At 43.9% G+C, this 24,342-nt stretch overlaps 1 protein-coding gene across 1 annotated transcript in view; it reads left to right on the top strand.

Annotated features, from left to right (window-relative positions):
- The window catches only part of USP30 (ubiquitin specific peptidase 30), a 394,500-nt gene that overhangs the window by 269,131 nt on the left and 101,027 nt on the right, over positions 1-24,342 (top strand). The window contains exon 12 of the mRNA XM_078667396.1: positions 18,568-18,679. Coding sequence (XP_078523522.1) covers positions 18,568-18,679 — 112 coding nt within the window. The remainder of the gene's footprint in view (positions 1-18,567; positions 18,680-24,342) is intronic.

The following is a 24,342-nucleotide window of genomic DNA, read 5'->3' as shown; positions in this document are numbered from 1 at the left end:
GGAGATATATGACTTCTTTGGCACCTCATGAACTCTTCAACACATTAAAAAGTGGAGCATGTCCTGTGGAGACTTTCCGTCACAACCACAGGGCAAGAGATTCTGACACTTGTTTGTCCCACAAGGATGAGCCAAAAGGAGATGGAAAAAATCCAACCAAAACCTAGTTAATAAAAAGCGATTGTATCTACTTTTAACCCATGAAAGTTATGGCCCCTTCTTCTCTATACAATATCTGCTTTCTAAAAAAGGAATCCTTCATCCAACTATAATCATTCTTACAAATTTTATCTGGGTTACCCCTTCCCAAATTTATTAAACAGTCCCTGATGTATTTAAGCCAGGGGATATAATGAAAATACTCAAGGGCCAGACAATCCTTTAAAATCTCCTTATGTCCTAAGCCAAATTTTCAACAATAAAGAAAGAGGGTGGTAACCCAAAATATCATAGAGGTAGGCCACATCAAATTCTTCATGTTCTATACAGGTAGGAGTACCTCCTGGGACACACAAAGTAGCCGTCTCAAAGTGTTTCTCCAATTTTCAACACGTCATGAGTGATGTATCCCCAAATCTCGCTTTCATAGGTTACTTTGGAAATACTCTTGGCCATGTAAATCTGCAAAAGAGTCCCAGTTTGTCTATTGCCCAGTTGAGAAGCAAAGTTAAAAACTGCAGCATTAGCTATAAACATCAATTAAAATACATAACAGCAGTTATGAATGCACTTCATTGAGTGCATGATAAAAAAGGGTGGTTTTATAAAGAACTGTTCCTCCCTCCGAAATTCTCATGAAAACTTGTAAAAGTATTAAATCTGGCTCTCCCCGAGATCCCGCTCCCCCTAAAGTTTTAGCAGCAGCCTCTCGGTCTTAGAGCCCCACTTTAGACATATGCTCCAAGTCTCTTTTAACACTGCCTGACTGCCTGTCTGCCTGTAGAATGGAAGAAAGCAATCGTACTCCCCATTAAGAAAAAACCGAATGTGAGCCAGGATATTCTGGAGAACTTACGCCCCATTTCCTTGCTACCTTATCTAGCAAAACTTGCCGAGAAAGTAGCCAACATCCAACTCATGGCCCACCTTGAATCTCAAAATGCCTTTCATAGATCGCAGTCGGGCTTTAGATCGAGTTACTCCACAGAGACAGCGCTCCTGAGAGCGACCGAAACTCTGCGGGAAGGAGCCGATGAGGGTAAGATCATGGCACTCATCATGCTGGACCTCAGTGCCGCGTTTGACACTGTAGCACACTCCATCTTGCTACAGTGTCTAAACAAAGCGGGGGTCACCAAAGAGGCTCTGGGGTGGCTGAAGGCCTTTCTTACCAACAGGAGCTTTCAGGTCCAGAGAGGAAATTTTCTCTCGGACAGCATGGTATTAGAACAGGGGGTACCTCAGGGCTCTGCCCTGAGTCCCACCCTGTTCAACCTCTATATGGCGCCGTTGGCAGAGGTGGTTCAATCGTACGGCGTAGAGCTTGTCTCTTACGCCGACGATACTCAACTGTTGATCTCTTTGTCCCAAGCTCCCACCTCTGATGCTGACAACTTCAAATCCTGCATGAGCAATCTCGCAGATTGGATGACTAATCAATGCCTCAAACTAAATGGCACAAAAACTGAGGTACTCATAATAGGAGGTAAGGACACCAACTGGACCAAAGACTGGTGGCCTCCCTGTTTAGGGCCTCTACCCACTCCCAGTCGGGAAGCGAAGCACTTAGGCGTATGGATTGATAACAAACTTTCGTACGACAGCCATGTTAAAAAAAAACTGTAGGAAAGTGCTTTGGAGTCATGAGAACTCTCAATCGTACCCTGGATCTTCTCCCTCTAGATTCCAGGCGTACCATGGCACTGGTCGGAGTAATCATGGCGTGGGCGGCAGTCGTTTGTTAACCAACACAGCAGGGGATTCTCTGCTGGACCTGCTGCTACTGTGGTCTCTTCGTTTTCCTGCACCGGGACTGTCACTGGTTAACGCAGCTCCTCGCCGGAACGGCTCCGCGGGTCCCGCTTCGCTGCGTGGTGCGAGGCGCTTGGTGAGTCGAGGGGCACTGCTTGAGGACTCTGGACTGGGGAGCAAGGACAGGCAAGTTCAGGGCTGCGAGCGGACCCGCAGGGACTCTAACTACCAGGAGTCCCTGCGTGAGGTCAACCCATAACACCTGGGTCGCTCTCCCTGACGGCCCCGCCCCCCGCCCCTGCATTGAAATCAGCCTCCACACCACATCCCTTGGGATTCTCTGCTGGACCTGCTGCTACTGTGGTCTCTTCGTTTTCCTGCACCGGGACTGTCACTGGTTAACGCAGCTCCTCGCCGGACCCGCTCCGCGGGTCCCGCTTCGCTGCGTGGTGCGAGGCGCTTGGTGAGTCGAGGGGCACTGCTTGAGGACTCTGGACTGGGGAGCAAGGACAGGCAAGTTCAGGGCTGCGAGCGGACCCGCAGGGACTCTAACTACCAGGAGTCCCTGCGTGAGGTCAACCCATAACACCTGGGTCGCTCTCCCTGACTGCCCCGCCCCCCGCCCCTGCATTGAAATCAGCCTCCACACCACATCCCTTGGGATTCTCTGCTGGACCTGCTGCTACTGTGGTCTCTTCGTTTTCCTGCACCGGGACTGTCACTGGTTAACGCAGCTCCTCGCCGGACCCGCTCCGCGGGTCCCGCTTCGCTGCGTGGTGCGAGGCGCTTGGTGAGTCGAGGGGCACTGCTTGAGGACTCTGGACTGGGGAGCAAGGACAGGCAAGTTCAGGGCTGCGAGCGGACCCGCAGGGACTCTAACTACCAGGAGTCCCTGCGTGAGGTCAACCCATAACATCTGGGTCGCTCTCCCTGACTGCCCCGCCCCCCGCCCCTGCATTGAAATCAGCCTCCACACCACATCCCTTGGGATTCTCTGCTGGACCTGCTGCTACTGTGGTCTCTTCGTTTTCCTGCACCGGGACTGTCACTGGTTAACGCAGCTCCTCGCCGGACCCGCTCCGCGGGTCCCGCTTCGCTGCGTGGTGCGAGGCGCTTGGTGAGTCGAGGGGCACTGCTTGAGGACTCTGGACTGGGGAGCAAGGACAGGCAAGTTCAGGGCTGCGAGCGGACCCGCAGGGACTCTAACTACCAGGAGTCCCTGCGTGAGGTCAACCCATAACACCTGGGTCGCTCTCCCTGACTGCCCCGCCCCCTGCCCCTCCTCTTCCTCTTTATCATTGCACTGTGATACCGCTGCGCGGGAGCGCGCAGGAGGGCGCCGGGAGAAGCCCGGGACAAGGGCGGGACCGTCTGTGGCCGTCCGGGGCCGAAGGAGGCCGGGCTGGGCCTACCCTCTTGGATTGTGCATTCGACCGCTGATCTCAACTACTGGATGAGAACCCCCTGCGGAGTATAACCCATTACGAACACCATGCCGTCCCCGGCAAGAGAGAGTACCCCATTAAAACCGGGTGGAGTTAAAAATAGGACTCTTGAAAATTATTTCTCCCGGGCAGTAGGGGAGGGTGATAAAGAGTGTAACCTGTCCAGGCTAAGGGCAGAACGGAGACGCTCAATAGACAACATGAAAAATACCCCCCTTGGAGACCAACTTATTACACCCAGGGAGGAGTTGTCTCAAATTGATGATGTCCCACTATTGCTGAGGGATTGCACTAACATTTCATCAGGTGCAGTTATGAGTATAGCTCCAGCCATTAGTCCTAGCCCAACTAGGGTGACCATTGATTTAGTGTCCCAACCCCCCCCAGCCCCCAAAATTAGGAAAGCTAAATCGAAGCTAACTAACACTCAAGTAGCTTTTGGACCCCCTCCCAATAAACGCAGGAGGAAATCTAAGGGAGTTCAAGGAAAGAGTAAACCCAAGGTTCCTCATTCGGACTTTGGCAAGTCCCTAAAAACCCCCATGTCAGTAGAAAAACCACCGGAGAACTTACAGCCTAAACCCATTGCTCATACGGATTCAGCTCCTGTTGCGATAAAAGATACAGGAGCTGTTATTGCCAATATCCCCTTGTCTGTTGTCCCGCTTGGAAACTTAGAATTTTTGCTAAGGTCTCTGTTATTGCCGATCAGCGAGAGTATTAAAAAGATTGAGATCAGACTAACTATTCTGGAGGCCACATTAGGTAGTCTGAAAACTCCAGCTGGTCGACAGGGAACGCAACCAGAACCCACTCTCCCTACCGTAGTCCCTCAACCGACGGCAAATAGTGTTGTCAATCCATTCCTTTTACAAGCCGCGAATGTGGCACCCTCACAACAACCCTTAAGGCCGAAGCCTGCAACATCTAAACCCCTTAATGCCAATATGCCCAACCATCCGCCAGGACCTGTACCTCCGGCACAGCCGGTAGATAACATCATCCCGACCCCTTTAATGAAGCTCACCCTGAGACCACGTAGACCTAATTTACCCCCAGAGACTAACGCCTTTACTGTAGTCATGGCGGGTGTCCCCCCACTCGAGGAAGGTGAAATGGAGGACTTTTGTGCCCTGAAAAGTAGGGTAATTAAGTGGTTAAACATAAACAGACCCCTCCCGACATATCTCAATAATGAAATTATAATGGTAAGAAGGGTACCATGGGTGGGGAGAACACAAAAATCCATTAAAGGGGATTGTATACTGGTGAGTTTTAGGGATATAGGTACGGTGTCCTATATATGTCAGGGGAAAAATAGATCTAGGGAATCCACCATCCAAACCCTCCATGTGTCGTTCTTCTTTCCCATTACCCCAGTCCCATTTCAGCAACCCCAAACTGATGATAGTTGGGAGAGGGTTGGGAGGAGGGGGAGACACCAGGCCTTATACTCCAGACCGATAGCTGGCCGACCAGAACAACCCTTTTATACCTACAACCGGTTCAATTGCCTGAATGGCCTAGAGGGGGTCGATTGACAAACAGATAATACCCCCCAGGGTTGCATAGAAAAGGGTGCTCTGGTAGAAACATTGGTGGAGCAAAGCTTCAAGGCTCAGCAAACTTCGGCGATTGGTGTGGGGGAGCTAATGTGTGTTGAACTTGATGCACTAGCTAAAAGCAGTATAGGAGGGGGACATGAGCAGGAAATGCAAAGGCCAATGTTGGAAATAAGATCAAGGGACCAGGGGGGTGTAGAATGGAGTGGAGAGGGTGTGAGATGTATCTCATGGAACATAGCCGACATAGCGGGCAAATTTTACAATAAGGAATGGGTTGACTACATTAGAAAATTTTATATCATATGTGTACAGGAGACATGGGCTGTGGAGAATAATTACCATCTGCAGGGGTACAAGTGTTTTTTTGTTCCCGCCCGAAAATCCAGATCTGGGAGAGCAATGGGTGGTTTGTCCCTCTATGTAGATTTAGACCTCCCAGGCACCTGGTCCTTCCCAGACTGGTCCTCATATGGGATCCAGGCAGTTCGGTTCTATGGAAAGGGGTTACGATTCTCTGTTTTTAACTTGTATAACACAGAGTTAGCAAATAACCATACCCCGGTACTGACTGAACTCGACCAAAGGTTAGGACAAGAAATTATATCTCAGAACAAGGGCCCATCACACGGGCTGCTTGTGGTGGGGGACTTTAATTGTCACCTCTGCCCAGCACTGATTCAAGTAAACACTGATTGGGCGCAATGCCCAATTGAGAAGGGGCCTCATTTTTCTCACTCGCCTACTGGGTCGGCTCTCAGGTTGCTTCGGCTTAAATACGACCTAGAGCACACCATCAACATGATAGACCCACAGTCGGACGGCACACTCCCACCATCTTTTAAGGGCAGGGGGTGTTCATCTATTATAGATTATATTCTGGTTTCGAGATCCCTGGTTAACAAAGTAACTAGTGTAGGGATAGACTGGAACAGCTTCAGTGACCATAACCCGCTTGTCTTAATGCTCGTATATAGGGCGGGTTCTGGATCCAATGCCCACCGTTTAATTGGGGAGAGGGTCACCGATCAAGGCAGGAGACTGAAATGGTCTAGAATAGATGGGGAAAAGTTTTATAAAAACTTGAGCAATAAGGGTTTGCGGGCCATAAACGACTGTCTGGATCTGGAAGTACAGGGCCCAAGATTACTAGAAACGTTCGACCACATTGCAAATCTGATAGACGGACTACTAAGGTCCAATGTGCCCACACGTAACCTGGTCAATCCCCGGTGGTTTGATCAGAATTGTTCTAAGGCACTGAGGGAACTGAAATGCTCTCTGAAGTCAAAACCACGGGATCCACAAAAAATTAGGGCAAGCAGAGAGAAATATAAAAAAGAGACCAAAAGGAGGAAACTCACCCTGCAGGCTGAAGCCTGGGCAGATCTGAGAGAGGCAGGGGAAAGAAGGGACCTAGCGGGGTTCTGGAGAATCATTAATAAACCGACCTTTCTAGAAAATGATTCTCCGGAAATAGGGGCCAATATCCTACCGGAGCAGTGGGTTACCCACTTTAGGAGTTTGTACAACCATGAATCGGGCACTTTTGTAGAGCCATCAGCAAACCCAAGTCAGGCTCCCCCGGTAGTATTTACTCTTAAGGAGATTGTGGCAGGGATGGAGAGTCTAACTAAGAACAAGGCCCCGGGCCCGGATGGAATTCCACCTGACCTTTTTCTTAGCAATATAGACCTATGGGCCCCCCTGATGACTAGGGTTTTAAACACTGCTATCTCCTGTGGTCTCCCTCCATCATGGTCTAAAGCGATCATTGTGCCAATTTTTAAAAAGGGCAACAAGGACGACCCTAGGTGTTACCGGCCCATTTCCCTGATTGACGTTTCGGCTAAACTTTTGGGAAGGGCAATTCTGAACAGATTGTCCGAGTGGACCGAAGAGAATAACATCTTCTCGGACACTCAATATGGGTTCAGGTCAGGGAGGTCCACTAGCGATCAATGCCTGAACCTATATATGCTGACTGCCAAATACACTCTGGCCAGTGATGAACCCATTTATATGGGATTCATGGACCTGGCAGCAGCATTCGACCACGTCAATAGAGGGAAGTTGTGGGACATGATGGCAGGCTTGGGGATCGAGAGTGGTTTAATCACCATATTAAGAGAGCTGCATAGCGATACTACGGCTAAAGTAAGATTTAATAGGGAGGGTGGACTGTCTGACTCCTTCTCATGTAAAAGTGGAGTCAGACAAGGTTGTATTCTTGCCCCGTTTTTGTTCTCCCTATACATTAATAATCTGGAGCAGTCTCTTTTGGGCTTAAAAGCAGATTCCCCAAGGGTTGGGACGCGGCATATCCCTGTCCTGCTTTATGCAGACGACGCGGTTTTGCTTGCGCGTACACCCCGAAGCCTACAAATTCTGATAGATGGGTTCGTCAAGTTTATGAGTGACCTGGACCTATCTGTCAACTTAGGCAAGTCATACGTGCTCCTGGCAGGCAAAAAACCTTCTTCTAAATTCTCTTATACAATAGGTACCCATTGTTTAGAGGAGGTTAAAACGTTCTCGTATCTCGGAGTAACCTTTGATGGTGCTCTCCAATTCAACTCCTTGGTGGTAGAACGCTGTAATAAAATGATTGCCTCTAATGGGGCAATAGCCGGTTATGGCAGGAGGCTGGGCAGATGGAGCCCGGAACAGGTGATGAACCTATACGGCTCCATAACATGCTCTAAAGTAAGCTACGGGGCAGAAGTTTGGGGCTTTGTGAACACTGCTAGAATTGAACAGGAAGAAAATAGACACCTGAAATCTATCCTGAGGGTACCACCCAGTACTGCTGGACACATAGCTCATAGGGAGCTAGGGAGGCCATACCTGGTTGACTTGTTAAAACTTAGGCCAATTGTGGCGTGGCTAAAAATTTGGGCAAACCCAGATGCGCACTTAAGCAGAGAAATTTTATTGGACTGCTTGGGTAGGACTCACTGTATGCGCATCCCCTGGCTTAAATATGTGAGAAACACTCTTGAAGATCTAGGGTTCGGAAACCTCTTCAGGAACCCCACAACCATCTCAGCACTGCACAAAAAACAAGTAGGGGAAATTTTTCTAGAGCGGAAAACCCTATGCCGTGCTGAGGTTGAAGGAGGGAAAAAGTCTGTGAGGGCTTATAACTTGGTGAAGAGTGTGGAAGGTATGGAGCCCTATCTGTATCTTGTGTATAACACACAGGACAGATTTCTTATGTGTCGTTTTAGACTGAACTTACTTCCTTTTATGTTGGCTTCTCCAGCAGGTTTCACCACGTCAATTGAGCAGAAGGGACCCTGCGGCTGCGACAACCGGTCTCCGCAGGATTCCCTTCATTTTATCTTGCTTTGCCCCTATTTCTCCATGCCCAGGCGTAGATTCCTAGTAAACATCTTAAAAAAAGCCCAATTGAAACACGCCAGGGATGCTTTAGTCTATTTGCAAAAAGCCTCTGACCCGCTAACCTTATGTTGTGTTATGAATTTTATCAAGGTGGCGGTTCGACTAAGGATGACGAGGAGAGAGGATTGAAAGACTTGGGACCCTTTGTTTTAAATTTATGGCCCTGTATGTTAGTATTTTTACTGTATTATTATGTACAAGGATCTTGACTAATATTTAATGTCTTTTTATCTATGTATATGTATGTGTGCTTTTATGGTGTTTTTTAATCACCGAATAAAGATTCTTGACTATGACTATGACTATGACTCAGGCACTTATAACCTCCCGTATAGACTACGGCAATGTGCTTCTGTTGGGTACCTCCGAAAAGAACATCAGAAGATTGCAGGTCTTACAAAATTCAGCTGCACGTTTAGTGCTAAGACTGCCCAGAAGAGCACCTTCTAAACCCACCTTGGCTACCCTCCATTGGTTGCCAATCAGGAAGAGAATCCTATTCAAGGCACTTCTCTGGTGCTATAGGATTATCTCTCAGAAAGCTCCATCCTATCTGTCCGATTTAGCCATGTCCTACGAGCCCAACAGATCCCTTCGTTCCAAGGGAATGGGTTTGCTCAAGACTCCGCGCACAAAAAAAGCTAGAATGGGAGGTCGCTCTTTCCGTTGTCTAGCAGCCAACAGATGGAACACCCTTCCCATCAACATTAGACTAGCTAATGATGAGTCCTCTTTCAGAAAACTGCTGAAAACACATTTGTTCGCCCTTTAGTTCCCCTTCCCCTTTCTTTCTCTTGACTCGATCTCCACAGCGCGGGGACACGCCGGGAGGCGTCACCAGGCGCTCTACAAACCCCTTTAATAATAATAATAATAATAATAACTGTTTCTAACGGACACAATCTGATATGCTGTGAAATAGCAGCAGCCAGATAAAAGCCACCCCAAAAGGAATCGACAACACCTTTAGCAGGAGACAGGGACTGAGAAAGCTGGAGTGTGCTGTTTGCTCACATCAAAAATAGGAAGTGCTGGTAAAAAACATTCTGCTATGCTGAGGTATGGATACTTTTTATTGATAACGCGGACTATTGATGTTGTTGATTATGATGTACATCATACTTCTTCTTTCCTTGCATTTTATTTCCCTATGGGAAATCTTATGCTGTCATGTACACGATATCAGCTAATGTTTCCTGGAGTTGTGTTATAAAAAATCAATCTAAAAAGTTATAAATAAAAAGCATTCTGCTATCACATCTGGATCTAAAGACAAAGGCAACACTAAAGTAATAAAGTAACATAAACACTGACGGGAACTAACATTTGTATGGATGTGCGTCTTGTGACAGAGCTAAATGCAGTCACTCAAAGTGGAGGTGGCCAGTGGCTGACGTTGACTGACACCATGGCCCATGCTGTATTCTGTAGCGGGTGTAAGCAAAATGTCAGTGACACAACAGACCAGTGGTTCAAGATTGCTGGCTGAAAACCCCTTTATGTAAGTTTATTGTACATATAGTTTAAGTAAAATCAAGAGGTCTTGGCTAACACCAGACATAAAAATGCAAGTTAGTCACAGGTCTGAGTAAGCTGGCATGTGTGTGCTGCGAGATAAATATATCAATAGATGAGAATGAGCTAATCTGGAAGACTCCCCTGAGCTAGTGCTGCTAAACTCGACATATTTTTAGGTTGAGCAGCGTTCATAAAAGTCATGAAGGCTGTCAAGAGCCGTTAGTCTTTCAGATGAAAACAAATTTCTGAGCCCTCCATGCATGTTGTTGACACTGAATCCGTGAAATAATGGCTTTAGAATCTTTTTTCGTTCATGACTAATTATCAGGCAAAGAAGATTGAACAGTTTGATTGATTTTGTATTCCATCCAGTGCATTTATCAGAAGGATCATACTTTATCCAGCTGTCGATGGCCTCACTTATTTTGAATAAACCAAATCTTATACTCAGATATACTATTATGATGTTTTTTATTGCAGCGTAGGTGAAGTGGGTTTGGCTACCTGGTACAGAATAAGAGCCTCCTACCCCTCCTATTACTGACGGTGTAAGAATCCTGAAACATACCTACATTTCACCTAATTTTTCAAATGCTTTTAAAAAGGCCATATTACAAATAAGTTTTTTTTTTTTTTTTTTAATCCTCATATTGCGGGTTGAGAAAAAAGAATGACAGGCGTTTGGGAGACCAACATCAAACGTACAAGGTGTTTTACGACAGCTGCCCCTGATCGTCTATCGAGAGGTGCAATGGGGAAGCCTCGTTCTTAGTCTGATCCGTTCTCCACTGCACACCTCCATCTTATTCAATAATTCCATCGTTTCGGGAGATCTTTGACCCTTGGATAGTTGACAGACATCAAGTCATGCCAGGAATTATTGTCCGCTTAATCATTGGAATCAAAGAAAAAAGAAAAAAAAAAAGAAAGAGAAAAAAAAAAACAGCAAAGTGACTTCTAGCAGAGGGAGATTATACGTTATTGTCTAGATTCGATATACTTTTCCAAGATCTCCCAGTGTTTCATATTTTTACTTTGTTTCCCTTTTCTATCTAAACTACTAATTCGTATTACAGTGTTTAACCAGCTTTCATGTGTTGGAGGAAATGGTTTTATCCAATTAATACATATCTCTCTACGTGCTAAAAGGATCATAACAAATAGTAAGTTTTCTTGATGTTTGTCTAACTCTGTCTGGTTGAGTTGAGTATTGCAATGTATCCCAAAAATAATTAAAATAATACTCAGTTATTGGAGTAGCCAGTATTGCAGTTAGAGTCTTACCAATTTCTTGCCAATATTGTATAAGTGAAGGGCACCCACCGAACATATGTATATCATCCGCTTTTTCCTTTCCACATTTACTGCACGATTTTACTGTAACTCCTTTGAATTTTGACAACTTTTTAGGAGTCCAGTACGCTCTATGTATGGAGAAAAGGTGGTTCCTTTTTAATGGAGCGGCCTTTACACATGACCAACATTTCTCTACTGACTTGTTCCAGATTTGGCAAAGATCTGAGACTTCATTTTGTAAGTCTTTCTTCCATATTTTTTCAACAGTTGTTGTTGGGTCTTCTTTTTCTGTTTCAATTAATGCCCAATACCATTTTGATACTTCTTTCTTTAATACCGTTTCACTAATCATCTCTGGTTCTAGATTCTCCGGATCCAATGCTCCCTTTGGAATGGTGCTTACCCAACTGCTCAGTTGGTAATATTTAAACTTCGAGATTTTACGATCTGTTATTATTTGCAAGTGGTTCCATGATAACAAGGAGTTCCCAGATAGAAGTTGTCCCCATTTTTCAATTCCAGCTTGCCTAATTGGTTTTGATAAAGAGTCTTTTAAACAGTCAGGGGTGCCTGGGGAATCCCATATTGGAGCAAAGTTACTATAATATGGAATATGTGTAACTGATCTTATTTGGTTCCAGATTTTAACAGCATTGTTCAGAACCTTTAGTTTGACTTTTTTAAAAATTTCGGATGGCCGAATTTGAAGAGGAAGTGATCTTCACCATTTGTCAACTGTTTCAAATATGTTGGATATGCTTGATGTGCTGTTAATAAGACTCTGATGTTTTTGAATTGAAAGGATCTGTAATATTCATAAATATCCGGACTTGCAATACCCCCTTGTTCCTTCTTTCTCCTGAGTTTATTCCATGAGATCCTTGTACTTTTTGATGACCAGATAAAGCTAGATATTTCTCCTTGTACCTTTTTTAGGGCTTCCTTTTTGAATTCTAATGGAATGTTGTTAAAAAGATAAGTGAATTTTGGGATGATTGACATTTTAATTATATTGGATTTACCTAAGAAACTTAATGGTAGACTTGACCAGATTTTCAGGAGCTTTTTCGTTTCGTTCATGACTAGGTTGAGGTTTGTTTCTGCTAGTTTTCCAAGATCTTGTGTTATGATGATTCCTAAGTGTTTTATTTTATCCTTCAATAGTGGTGAAATTATTTGTGAGTTCCAGCTCATTATCTCCGTTTTATCAGTATTTACCAGGTATCCAGATACTTTACCGAATTTGTTCATTTCTTCATCAATTGCCGGTTTAGAATCATTGTAATTGTCTGTGAACACCATTAAGTCATCTGCGTAGAGCGCTACTTTCCTTGTCCATTGTGAATATCTAAAAGGTGTGATGTTGATATTATTTCTGATAGAGCATGCCAAGGGTTCAATATATAAATTAAAAAGTAGCGGAGATAGGGGACATCCCTGACGTGTACCTCTTTGGATCTCGATATTTTCCGTGAGATTGCCGTTAACAGCTACCTTTGCTCTTGGACGTGAATATATTTCACTTACCATGTGGTTAAAGTTAATCCCGAAGTTACTTTTTTCTATGCTTTTGGTTAGAAAAGCCCAGTTAACACGGTCGAAAGCTTTAGCGGCGTCGTATGTGAGGAGTGTAAGGGGAAGATTTTCCTGTACAGCTATGTCAATTGTTGCTATTAATTCATGTGTGATTTCTTGTATCTGTCTGCCCTTTATAAAACCCTTTTGATCCGTATCAATTAATTTGACCATAACCTTAGATACTCTTTTCGCTATTATATTCATGAAGATCTTATAATCGCAATTTAGAAGCGATATTGGTCTATATGATGCGCAGTTCTTTGGGTTTTTTCCTGGTTTTAATAATATGCTTATCGTAGCATCATTCCATGAGTCTGGGATCCTTTCATGTTCCATATATGTCTTATTCATCGTTTCGGTTAAAGGTTCGATTAGTGTTTCTTCCAATGCGATATAAAATTCGTTGGGCAAAGCATCTGGGCCTGCAGCTTTCCCTTTCTTTAGATGACTTATGGCGCTCCTTACTTCTTCTGCTGTTATTTCGGAATTCATGGATTCCGCTCCTTCCTCTGTCAGACGCGGGGGTTGGATCTTCTCAAGATAATTTTTAATTTCTTCCTCCGTTGGATTTGTGTCTTCCTTGTATATTGAAGTAAAGAAGTTGAAGAATTCCTTTCTAATTGCGGCGTCATCTGAAAAAGTGGATGATTGATCTTGGTTATATATGTTTAATATATTGTTTCTGGATTGATCTGTTTTCATTTTCCAAGCTAGGAGTTTTCCACATCCTTCACCATACTCATGGTTTGCTAATTTACTGCTCTCCCATTTCTCTTTGACTATATTCTCTAAATAAATTGTCAGATTTTCTTTTGAGTTGCGAAGTTTTCCTTCCAGTTTTTCCCTTTGTACTTGCGGAACATCACATTCCAGATGTAATTCGTCTTCTTTGATTTCCGTTTCCAACTTTATGATTTCCTGTTTTTTTGATTTGTGTTTATAAGCACCCAGACTAAGCAGTTTTCCTCTGATTACCGCTTTGTAAGCGTCCCATGTCATTCTTTTTGTTGTGCTAGTTGCGTTATCTTGAAAATATTGTCGGGTAGTTATTATAAGTTCCTCCACGCATCGGTCGTCTCTCAGAGTTGTGCGGTCAACAGTCCACCTGCTAGGCATTTGTTGTTGCGGGAATGTTATGTTTAACTGAACGGCAGAATGGTCTGATAGGTGTGCGGGTAAATGCTCGATACTTTTAACTTTATCTCGCAAATTTTTGTTTAATAGAAAGAAATCTATTCTTGATTTATGCCCTAATTTTTTATTGTGAAAAGTATGTGGGTAGTTTTTTATTCCTTTTAATTTCCACATGTCTTCTAGCAATAAATCTTTTTTATAGATCCCTAACCACTCCCTCATCTTTGGTAAATTCCATTGTTTAGTTGGTGGGGATCTATCATTTTTAGGATCTCCTATGAGATTGAAATCCCCTCCCATTATGATTGGAACTGGGTATGTTAAGAGTTTGGAATAAAGTATTTTGAGTGGCTCAGGGTCGTCCCTATTAGGGCCATAATACCCCACAATAGTGAGAATATGTTCTTCAATTCTGATTTTGGCGATTGCCCATCTGCCTTTGCTGTCCGCTTGGTCACCTTCTATTTTGGCTTTGAGAGATCTCTTTATAATAATTACTACCCCCTTTGTATTACACTCTTGCGTAGTATGAATGCTTGCTCCAATCCAGTTTAGGTTTTTTGCTAATTGAGACCATTCTACATTTGTTAAATGAGTTTCTTGTAAGATGATAATTTCACTCTCTATTTCTTTGAGATATTCCATGATTCTTCTTCTTCTTGACGGTGTTCTAAGCTCATTAACATTCCATGTTAGGATTTTTATAGATTTCTCTTTTGCCATTTTAAATTAATTTTGCATTTGAGGCAGCATTTAACTCCCTTGCCAGTCTTTTTATATTCCAATTTTGAGGATTTTTTTTTGTTTTTTTTTCCCTACTTTGCTCCCCACCCGTGTGTATTTACAGTCCTGCATTTTGTAATGCCTTTCGGTTTCCCTCCCCGGGGAAGCCTCCTTTTTTCTTATTCCAGGTGTTATTTCACCCGGTTTCGTGCTCCGTTTTCTCCAGGTAGTTTCTTCTTTGAGATTGCATTAGTGATTGCTTTTCCCCATATATGTTCTAGTTGTTCTTTTCTGCGCCTTTGAGAATTTTTGATTCATTCTTGTTTATAATATATCCAATGTGTTTGGTTTTTGTTCCTTCAGCCCTTGATTTGGTAGTTTATTCCTTGTTTAATTTGTCAATTTCAATTTGATCTCTTATTACATGAATAAGATTTTCTACCTCCTTTGGGTCCCTAAGGTTATGCATTTTGTTTCGCCACATTATTCTGAGCGAGGCAGGGAATTTTAGCTGTACGTTTGCGCCAAGTGTTTTTAACTCCTGCATATATTGGCCCAATTCCCATTGCCGGTCTTGTGTAATTTTGCAGATATCTGATCTGATGCGAAATGACCAGTTCATTTTGTTGAAACTCCCGATTTTTAGACCCTCACTCAGTATTTTTTTTTTCAGAGTATATGTTCTGAAGTTTACCAAGATTTTCCTTGGAGTTTTCTTCTCTTTGCTCTTCCTAAAAGGGTCTCTATGGACTCTCTGGATGTCCTCCGCTAGGTTACAGTCTTTTGTCCATGGAAGGAACTCTTCTAGTAAAGAAATTACGTAAGCCTTAATATCCGTTCCTTCTGAATTCTCAGGAACGTTCAAAACACGAATATTATTCCTTCTTCCTTGATTTTCCAGAGATTCAAGTTTCTCCTTGATTGTTTTATCGTTATCTTTCAAGTGTCTTATCTCTCTTTGGGTGTTGTCTACTCTTTTACTTAGGGAGCTTAACTCGGTCTCTACTGCTGTAACTCTGACCCCCAAGTCGGTTATTTTTTGATCTAGACTTACTACTGCTTCTTGTATTCTATTTTGATTCGTTTCAGAGATTGCGAATTTTTCTCGCATTTCCCCCATTATTTTTTCCATCATTTTATCCAAACACAGTTCTAAGAGGTCTCCTGTCGCACCTATGTCTGTATTTTCTTGCTCTTCTTCATGGGGCTTTTGAGACTCTTTGTCAGTTGCGATTTCAATTTGTGATGACGAACTCGTGCTTGGTTGAGTTAACGAGACTAGTTGTGATGACTGAGTTGGTAATAAAGGTTGTTCCATTGAAGAGGACATATTTATAAAAGGATCTGGAGGAGATGCCGACTGCATACTTCCTCCTACCAACACCTCCTTAACTACAGGCTCTTCCACTGCTGTTCCAAACTTGTAATTATTGCTCAAAGTACCTGCTGTTATACTGGGAAACTGTACAGGAGATGTTTCTAATGTGCCTTTTGTATTCGTTGTGTCGGTCGCGTTATTGACCTGATCGTGGTTTCCTCCTCTTACTTGCACCACTTGTTGTACTTTAAAATATGACCTCAATGAAGGGGTGATCTTTATTCTCTTTTCTTTGGATTTTTTCGATCCTCTGCTTTTTATACTCTCCGTTAATTCCTCTAGTCGTGAGGGGATTTTCACAGATTTTTTAGTGTTCTTGGGGGTCAAGCACTTCTTCTTTATTGGCTGTAGTAAACTCTGTTTACTTAGGTTTTGATTCCTGAGACAGTATGCTGATTTTCTTATTCCCTCTTCCGATCCTTCTTGTACAGGGAGAAGAGGCCCTGAAAGAATTCCTGTTCCCTTCCTTGATCTGGATATAGTAAAATAGTTGATGTTAGGAAGGATTTCCTCTTTTTTACTTTTATTACTTTCGCTTGCTCCTAGTGTTGAGATAGTGTAATCTTTGTGAGTATTTCCAGCGGTTTTAACTAATAGGGCCGTATTTTCTTGAATTTCTGATTCTAGTATGGCTGGTTCAGCTTCGCCCGTACAACTGTATTCTCCTTTTTTTTCCACTGGAAAGGGGCAGAAACTTTCGTTTGCTTTTTTACTCATCCAGCAAGCATATATTGACTTTTCTGCCTTTTCTGCCTTTACTTTATTCTCTCTACAACAGTATCCTTTGTTGCAGAATATGCCAGATGCAGACCTTTGAGTAAGGATTTCCAAGTTAAACACCCTATCCTCCTCGCATGAAGACACTTGTTTGTTCTCCCGTGGTTCTGCCTCAGTAAACTTTACACCAGCTCCTCTCTCCCCTGTAATGTTCGTGCAGCCGGTCACCACTGATACTGATACTGAAACTGGAGCAATGCGACCCTGCTCTCTACAGCTGCCGCCGCCTCTTCCACTCTTGCCCCGGAAGAAGAAGCCGATTTTGAAAATTTTCCTTCTGCTCTCCCCGGCGGCCTCACGCGCTCTGTTCCAGAGCCCGCCTAGCAGATCAGCTGCCTGGGGCGACTGAACCCGAAACGCCACTGGGACCGGGATCAGGGTTCGTGTTAAGTCTGAGCGCCAGCCCGACATGAGATTCCCCCCTCCTCTTCTCTGCATACACGGCTCCACTGCCCAAGAGTAAACCCGCAGAGCAGCACCCTGCAGCGCGTTTCCTCACATACTACGATGCTCTCTTCACTCTCTTAAAGCAGGTAACGGGGGATTGTCCGAGGGCTTCCTAATAATGGATGACGGGTGTCGGGTATCGGGTGGTGGGTAACAGGCGGCTGAAGGCGGGAGACCAAACGCTACCAAACGAGCTTCATGAGGTTGCACATTAGTCTTTTAACCTTTTCGCCGGGGCCCCGTTGATCGGGAAGCATATATAGCGGTTACCTGGAGATTTTTCCACGGAGCTCGCGACCAGCGTCTTCAGCCGGCCGCCATCTTCCCCTCCTCTATGCAGACTACAAATAAGTTATTTTACCAATTCCTTTGGTGCACAATTGAAATCCAGAGATCAACTGTTAAATTTGTTCTTTTGTTTGTTTATCTTTTCCCAGAAGATGGCATTTACAATTGTGTTACTTTACTGGTATTTTATTATTGAAGATTTCCTGGCCAATTTCAATTTCAGCACATCTATCTCTAATGTAATTTGGGCCTTGCCAGTTGAATGGGGGAGGCTGAAGATTCGCCCAAAGAGATTGTACCAGGTCACGTCAAGGACCTTTCCTGCCACCCAAAAAACTAAATTCTATAACTTATATCTGGTAGGAATTTTGGTCCTATTGTTTCCAGAATCGGTACCAGAGAGCCTGAAAGCTAAACCACTTTTAATTTTAAAACTGAGAATAGATTGTTATAAATATTTTAGTGAGCCTTGTGTGGAGGCCAGAGAGTAGATATTCATTGCCTCACTGCATGCTTTCTCATTGGACTACCTCGATTTCAACATTCACTTGACACTGTCTAATTGTGTGCCCCTTAGGATTTGTGTCTGGGTCCATCTTTGATTAATTAGCTTCCACATAATCTATTTTCATCAATACCTCTGAAAATTATTTTTGGCTACATTTGTGCATCTGATCATCTTCCAAGCTGTTTCCTGTTCTTACATTTTTATTACACTCGCTCAGTGGATATGACCACCTGTATTTTTAGGCCCTGTCCTCAAATTCTAACCTTCTACGTACCAACTATATTTATTGGAATTTATTTAAACCAAATCTGCCAGCATTCTTTTTATACTGAAGATCAGGCTATATTGCATTTCCCTTTCCATTACTGTTGAAAAAAGATGAATGGGAATAAACTAAACAAACCTTTTCTGGTGTGACTTGCCTGAGTGTTAGATCTTTTGCAAACTTAAGGTTTTTGTTTTTGATACATATTAAACCTAATGGTGTGGGTTTACTTTTGCACACACAGTATAGTGTTTTTATTTTGCCACACAATCTTAAATGCTTTCTAAAATCGAGTTAGGCAATTTGTATTTGTAAATTCTTTTTCATTTCAGGATTGTCTCAGCCCAGTACCTCCAAGACATTGTTTATGAATGGAGCCTGTTCCCCATCATTGTTCCCTTCACCATTGACTCCCTCCCAGCTGGAAGTAATTCCTGACTATGGGTAATGCAGACATTTTTATTTAACACGTGTAACTTACCTAACCTGCCTATTATTATCATGCTGTAATAAGCTCATGATGCTCTGCTTTTTAATCACGTTTTTATCTGGTAGTGATAAGGGAGAAATACATTGTATCTATCCAACAGAGCACTGTATCATCTCTGACTTGTCATTCAGAAAAAGTGTACATGGTAAATTTATGTTTAAAATCACAGAGACATGCAGACTTGCCCAAAATAATGTTGTTGATCCTGATCCTCTAATTATATTCAGTTCAAATGTTTTTCATTGTAGGGTTTTAATGTTTAATATGCATGTTTACTTCTGTCAATACATTTTAGTTAGACAACATTATCTTCCACACACTAAACCACCTTCTTTTTCTGCAAACATAGAACTTTCTTAATTACCTTGTGGCATCTTCAGTGCATTTCTAAGAAGGTCCTGTTGCTTTCCATTGTCCAGTCATAGTTGTGTAACTCACTAACACTGAAACTAAATCTCACCAGTTTATCTGCAAGTGTTCTATCATACCGGAGGGAGGCAGAATCGTTCAAAGGGAATTCACTTTGCTTCCAGTATTTTACAAATGAATGAGTTGAGGGGAAGTTAACACACTCTCACGAGCAGTATCTACAAACTTGTGTCCGTCCAGGTAACACTCATGTTTTTTTTTTTTTTAAAGGACTCTCACCGACTGTTGTTTTTCATAGTGGAATGTTTCATCATCGAGTCCTCACCCAGATACACCTAGGTATTTGGGTGGGCTCAACCATGAGACATTTAAGGGAGCTCTTGATGGTATTATTTAAGGATCTATATATTTAAATTGCATAGGGCTGACAAAGAAAAATATTTAATCAATTACACCCCTTCGAAGATTAAAATCAAAAGCAATGTTATTGTAGCAGATTATGTACTCCAACATCTAAGGTCTACATGTTTCAGCCTAAATACGCCATAACTGGTTAGTTGGCTTTCCTCAAACGGTTAGGAGGAAGTACCTCCGGAGGATTGGTAAAGAATTTGTGTGGCATGCAATAGCAAATGTATGAGTGTGAGTGTTGTGACACTGAATAGAGTTCACAAACATAAAAAAGAATATTCCAAATAGGATCATATCTTGGAATCTTTAAGAAATTAATCCTGAAGAAAGGCATCCAACCAGTTACAGAGTATTCAGGCGGAAACATGTAGACTTTAGATGTGGAAGGGCGATATCTGTTACTATAACATTGCTTTTTGTTTTAATCTTGCCCGTGGTCCAATTAAATAAATTAAATATATTTCTTGGTCACCCCTAGGCAATTTTAGATATACAGATCTCTAACGAATACCATCAAGAGGTCTCTTGAATTTCTCAAATTTCAGCCCACCGAGATACTTAAGTATATCTGTGAGAGGATTTGATAAAGCATGCCACTAAAAAAAACAGTGGTTGAGAGTGCTTTTAAATAAAATTTAAAAAAGAGGTTTGCTTGGGTGGACACAAGTTTGTAGATACAGCTCATGAGAATGTTTTCACTCACCCTTGATTCATTTCCTGCAAGTGCTGTCTTGCTTTAGCTCACTGAGGCAACATCTAATTACTTATGTATTTAATAGGTTTTATAGAGCACTGCTTATAACCTTATGAGTACTTTAGAACACCAAAGATGGTGATGAATGAACAATCCACGAAATGGATGGGTGAACATAAGGAGTCCAAACCCTGAATCCAGTATAAATGTATTTTGTTTAACGATCTGTTTATTAAAAAAAAATCAATCAAGTTCCAAGGCTCAACTAATTGTTCTCACAGATGGCGCACAGGACTACCAGCTCAAATGTACCATACTCACCTGGGCCCATAAATATTCACACTCTGAACTAGTAGTCCTGCTTTCTACTACTTACAGCCTATCAGTACTTTGAGTCCTTTTAGGTCTTATACTTGTAAACCATGACTTACCAATCCTTGTCACTTATGCTAGAAGTCCTAGGGATCGAAAAGGGTGTTAGAATAATGAGTAGTTAATTTAACATTTTATCTTTTCTTTAATAACCACAAACTCGGGAGAAGTTTTAAACTCTTTACCCATGCAAGTTTCGGTGAGTCTTTGTCCAAATTACACTGACCATAAATTTCACAAGTAAGAATATGAATTATAGGACATAAAGTTTGCAAGAAATCACAGCAACACCTTTAAACATTGGTACCTGGGAAGGGTGAGAAAGGGAAATAGCACAAGGACATACTACACGGATTATATTTACCTAGAATGGTGTGAGGACCAACGCTAGCCACGGGCTGGGGCAATGATAGGGCTCCCAACTAATCAGGTACCCACAGATCAGGACAGGTGACCTCGGCTAAGTGCAACGCCAGCGTTACACCCCACTCTCTACTGCAATTTAGGTACCCCGACTGGGTAATCAATAATTCTCCCTTCAGCTAATCTCGATTCTTCTGACAGAATGCTCCGCCAGCACCTCTGCTCTCGATCTCTTATAGCATGCGTTGGGTCAGTGACAGGTCAGCTACTCGGATAATTCGGACAAATTTCTCTAACTAAGCCTACCTTAGTTATACCATTTGCAGGGCAATGTACCACCCCTAAATGTTGCAAATCTATGTGTTTCCCTTCAGTGATTGGTCAGAAAGACGATGAGCGGTCCTCACACCATACTAAGATGAGGTAATTTCGTATTCAATGTAATGGATCAATGTTCCCGCCCATAATTTACTTTCTCAGGTTCTTTATTCCACCCAACAACATTGGTTTGAAATAAAATACATTGTATTTATTATAGTTCTTTTCTCTTCCTCTCCTGAAGTCAAATGTGCAGGTTCCCAGGAACATATTGGGTAAGATGGGTGTTGGCAGGCGTTCAATGACAGTGGTTTCATCATTTTCAGGGATTCTCTGTGCAGGCGCAGCTTTTTCAGTATGAAGTTCATGTCACTCTTGGGCCCAAATACCAGCTAATAACAAAGTCAAAGAAAAACATATTAGAATACAAAAATAAATGAATGCACTGTATACCACCTATCCCTACTCTAACCCCATTACTTTATTTATACGATAGCATTAATAGTTAAGCAGAACGAAAATGTTTAGTACAAGCAGCAGCATGTGCGTTAGTATGAGTAAGCATGAAGCAGCCATCTTGGCACTAGTGCGCAGAAGCAAGAAGTTCCCACCAAAAGCGCAGATACGTCACACCACGTAGCTGTGGCAGACGCATATGCAGAAAAGTGCCCGCATTTGCAGCGGCCATTTTAAGACACTCGGGTTACTGTTAGTGTTAGTAAAAGCACATATGCAAGCTTCCCCAGCTTACTAATTATGTTGTGTAATGAAAATATTAGTAGACAAAACATGTTGATTAATTAGTTATAGGTTATTTCGAGAGGACTGCAAGTTTCGGTATATGTGAAACCTTGCTCCATCAACACCACACAAAGTACTACAAACATACAAACATTGGAGCTGCCTCTCGGTTCTAGACCGGTTTTAATATTGTTCTCCCAATGCCAAGAATGTATCCTTTTAAACTAGCTTTGAATCCATATGTCCTACACAGGAGGGTTAAACTGTGGTCCGGGCTGAGGAAAGAGACAGCGAAGAAAGGCTACTTAATTGTGACTCAAAGAGTCCTTCCAACAGCATCCTCAAACGTATACCTCATTTCTCAAAAAGAATAATCCAAAATCTTAACATCAGTCCTACTGTTAGGACCAATCTTCTGGATCATAAAAATATAAAAACACTTTAAAGATCCTCTCTCTAAATTCCCAAGAGCTATTACTAGTGTTCTGTACATTTCCCCTCCTTGCCACCTCCATAAAGTTCTAACTCGCATCCACTTGTGAAAACAAGTGTAACCTCTCAGTTCGAGGCATGTGGGCTGCTGAATTCATATCTATAGCATAGATCGCCGCCTATTGTTGGGTCCGGATGATTGCACATTGTTGTCCTGGAAGAGTCTTCGAAGTATCACGAGATAGGTGGCTCCTCCCCTGGACTACAGTGCGCATGGGCATCGACTCCATCCCCAGATTGTTTTTTTCCGCCATTGGGTTCGGATGTATATTCGACATCTCCAGTTCGGAATCGAAATAGACTTTTCTTAAGGCCTTTTCCTATACCGTCGGTATTGTTTTGCGGTCGGTGCCCAGCTCTGTTCCAACTCAGTTCCCGAGTCGGACGTCCGGAGGAGTCGCGTGACTCTTCGGTGCTCGAGGCCCAGTCGACGCAGCAAGACTTTCGACGACACATCATGGAACCGAGTCCGTTCAAGAAATGTCCCGTGTGCGGATCTAAGTACCCACACATCGACGTCCACCCCGTGTGCAACAAGTGCCTGTCGCCGGACCACGATGAAGCCAGCTGTATGGTTTGTTCCAGGTTTCGATCGAAGAAGACGATTCGACTTCGGCGCGTGGCGCGCCAGGAGGCCCGGCAATCGGCCCCGGCACCGGTGGACATCTTCGACAGAGAAGAAGCAGACGAACAGGAAGTTCAGTTGCAGATTTCCCCTCCGGCGGAGAAGATCGACTACGAATACGACGCAGACGTCGAAGTGGTCGAGGACGAAGTCGTCGACGAGGTAGGAGACGACAATGAGGCCTACGGGGCCACCGGAGATAGCTCAGGTGAAGAGCTAAGCCCCGAGCGAACAATTACTGAGGCTCAGGTCGTGGGATTGCCACACTGCCTTACCCAAGACCTTCAAACCAAATCCACGGCCTCGCCTACGGGCCCGGCTACGGACACTTCTGCGGAGCCTGCCTTGGTGAAAACGAAACTGAAACCTTCGGTGTCGACAAAAACGAAACCTATGGAGACGCCGTCGAAACAGAAGACGTCAGTCCCTCTGGCCGCACCCTCGTCTTCGGACGCGTCGGGGCAGCCGAAACCGAAGAAGGCCATCGACCCGAGGAAGTCGACCATAGGCGCCGAGCCGAAGTCGGGCAAAGGTGCAGAGTCAAAGTCAGTCAAAAGCGTCGAGCCGAAATCGACCAAGGGCGTCGGTCCGAAGGCTGGGGCCCAGCGCCCGGTTCACAAGTGCTCCGACAAGTCAACGTCGGGGCCGAAAGCCGTCGGTGCGGAAAAAGGGCATGGTGTGCCGAAGGGGCCTGATCCAGCGCCTCGGCCGGATAAGACCAAGGCATCGACGCTCGAGTCTTCACTCGCAGGTGGACCGAAGACGTCTGTCGGGTCGACGAAACCGTCCGCTTCCTTTACGAAGCAGGTGTCGGACTCTCTACAGCGTATCAGGAACAAGGCTTCCGCGGCCGCACCGAAGGATGCCTCCACACCGAAGCCAGCTGCTGCAACGCCAAAGTCTTCGACACCAATCCTGTTTACGTTGCCGCCGAAGGTAGCGCCCAAAGCCTTTGCACCACGGTCGGTCGCCGAATCGCCCGTCCACGTGTCTACGGCATCGAGGCCTTCGCAGCCGCTTGGGAGCTTGAAACCTCGACAGCCCTTGATGGAGGAGCAGTCGGAACACTTTATCGACGCCGACACTGGGAAACTGACCCTCTACAAGAGGAAAATCACGGCGACTCAGCCTTTGGAGTCATACACCATTCCTTTGAAGCGCAAGAAACCTGCTGTGGACTCCCCTGTTCTAGTGGAGCCTCTTGCTCCACAAACTCCAAGAGTGGCAACACC

The sequence above is a fragment of the Lissotriton helveticus genome, chromosome 11 (genome assembly GCF_964261635.1).
Source record: "Lissotriton helveticus chromosome 11, aLisHel1.1, whole genome shotgun sequence".
Taxonomy (NCBI): Eukaryota; Metazoa; Chordata; class Amphibia; order Caudata; family Salamandridae; genus Lissotriton; species Lissotriton helveticus.
This window is presented reverse-complemented; position numbering and strand designations above follow the sequence as displayed.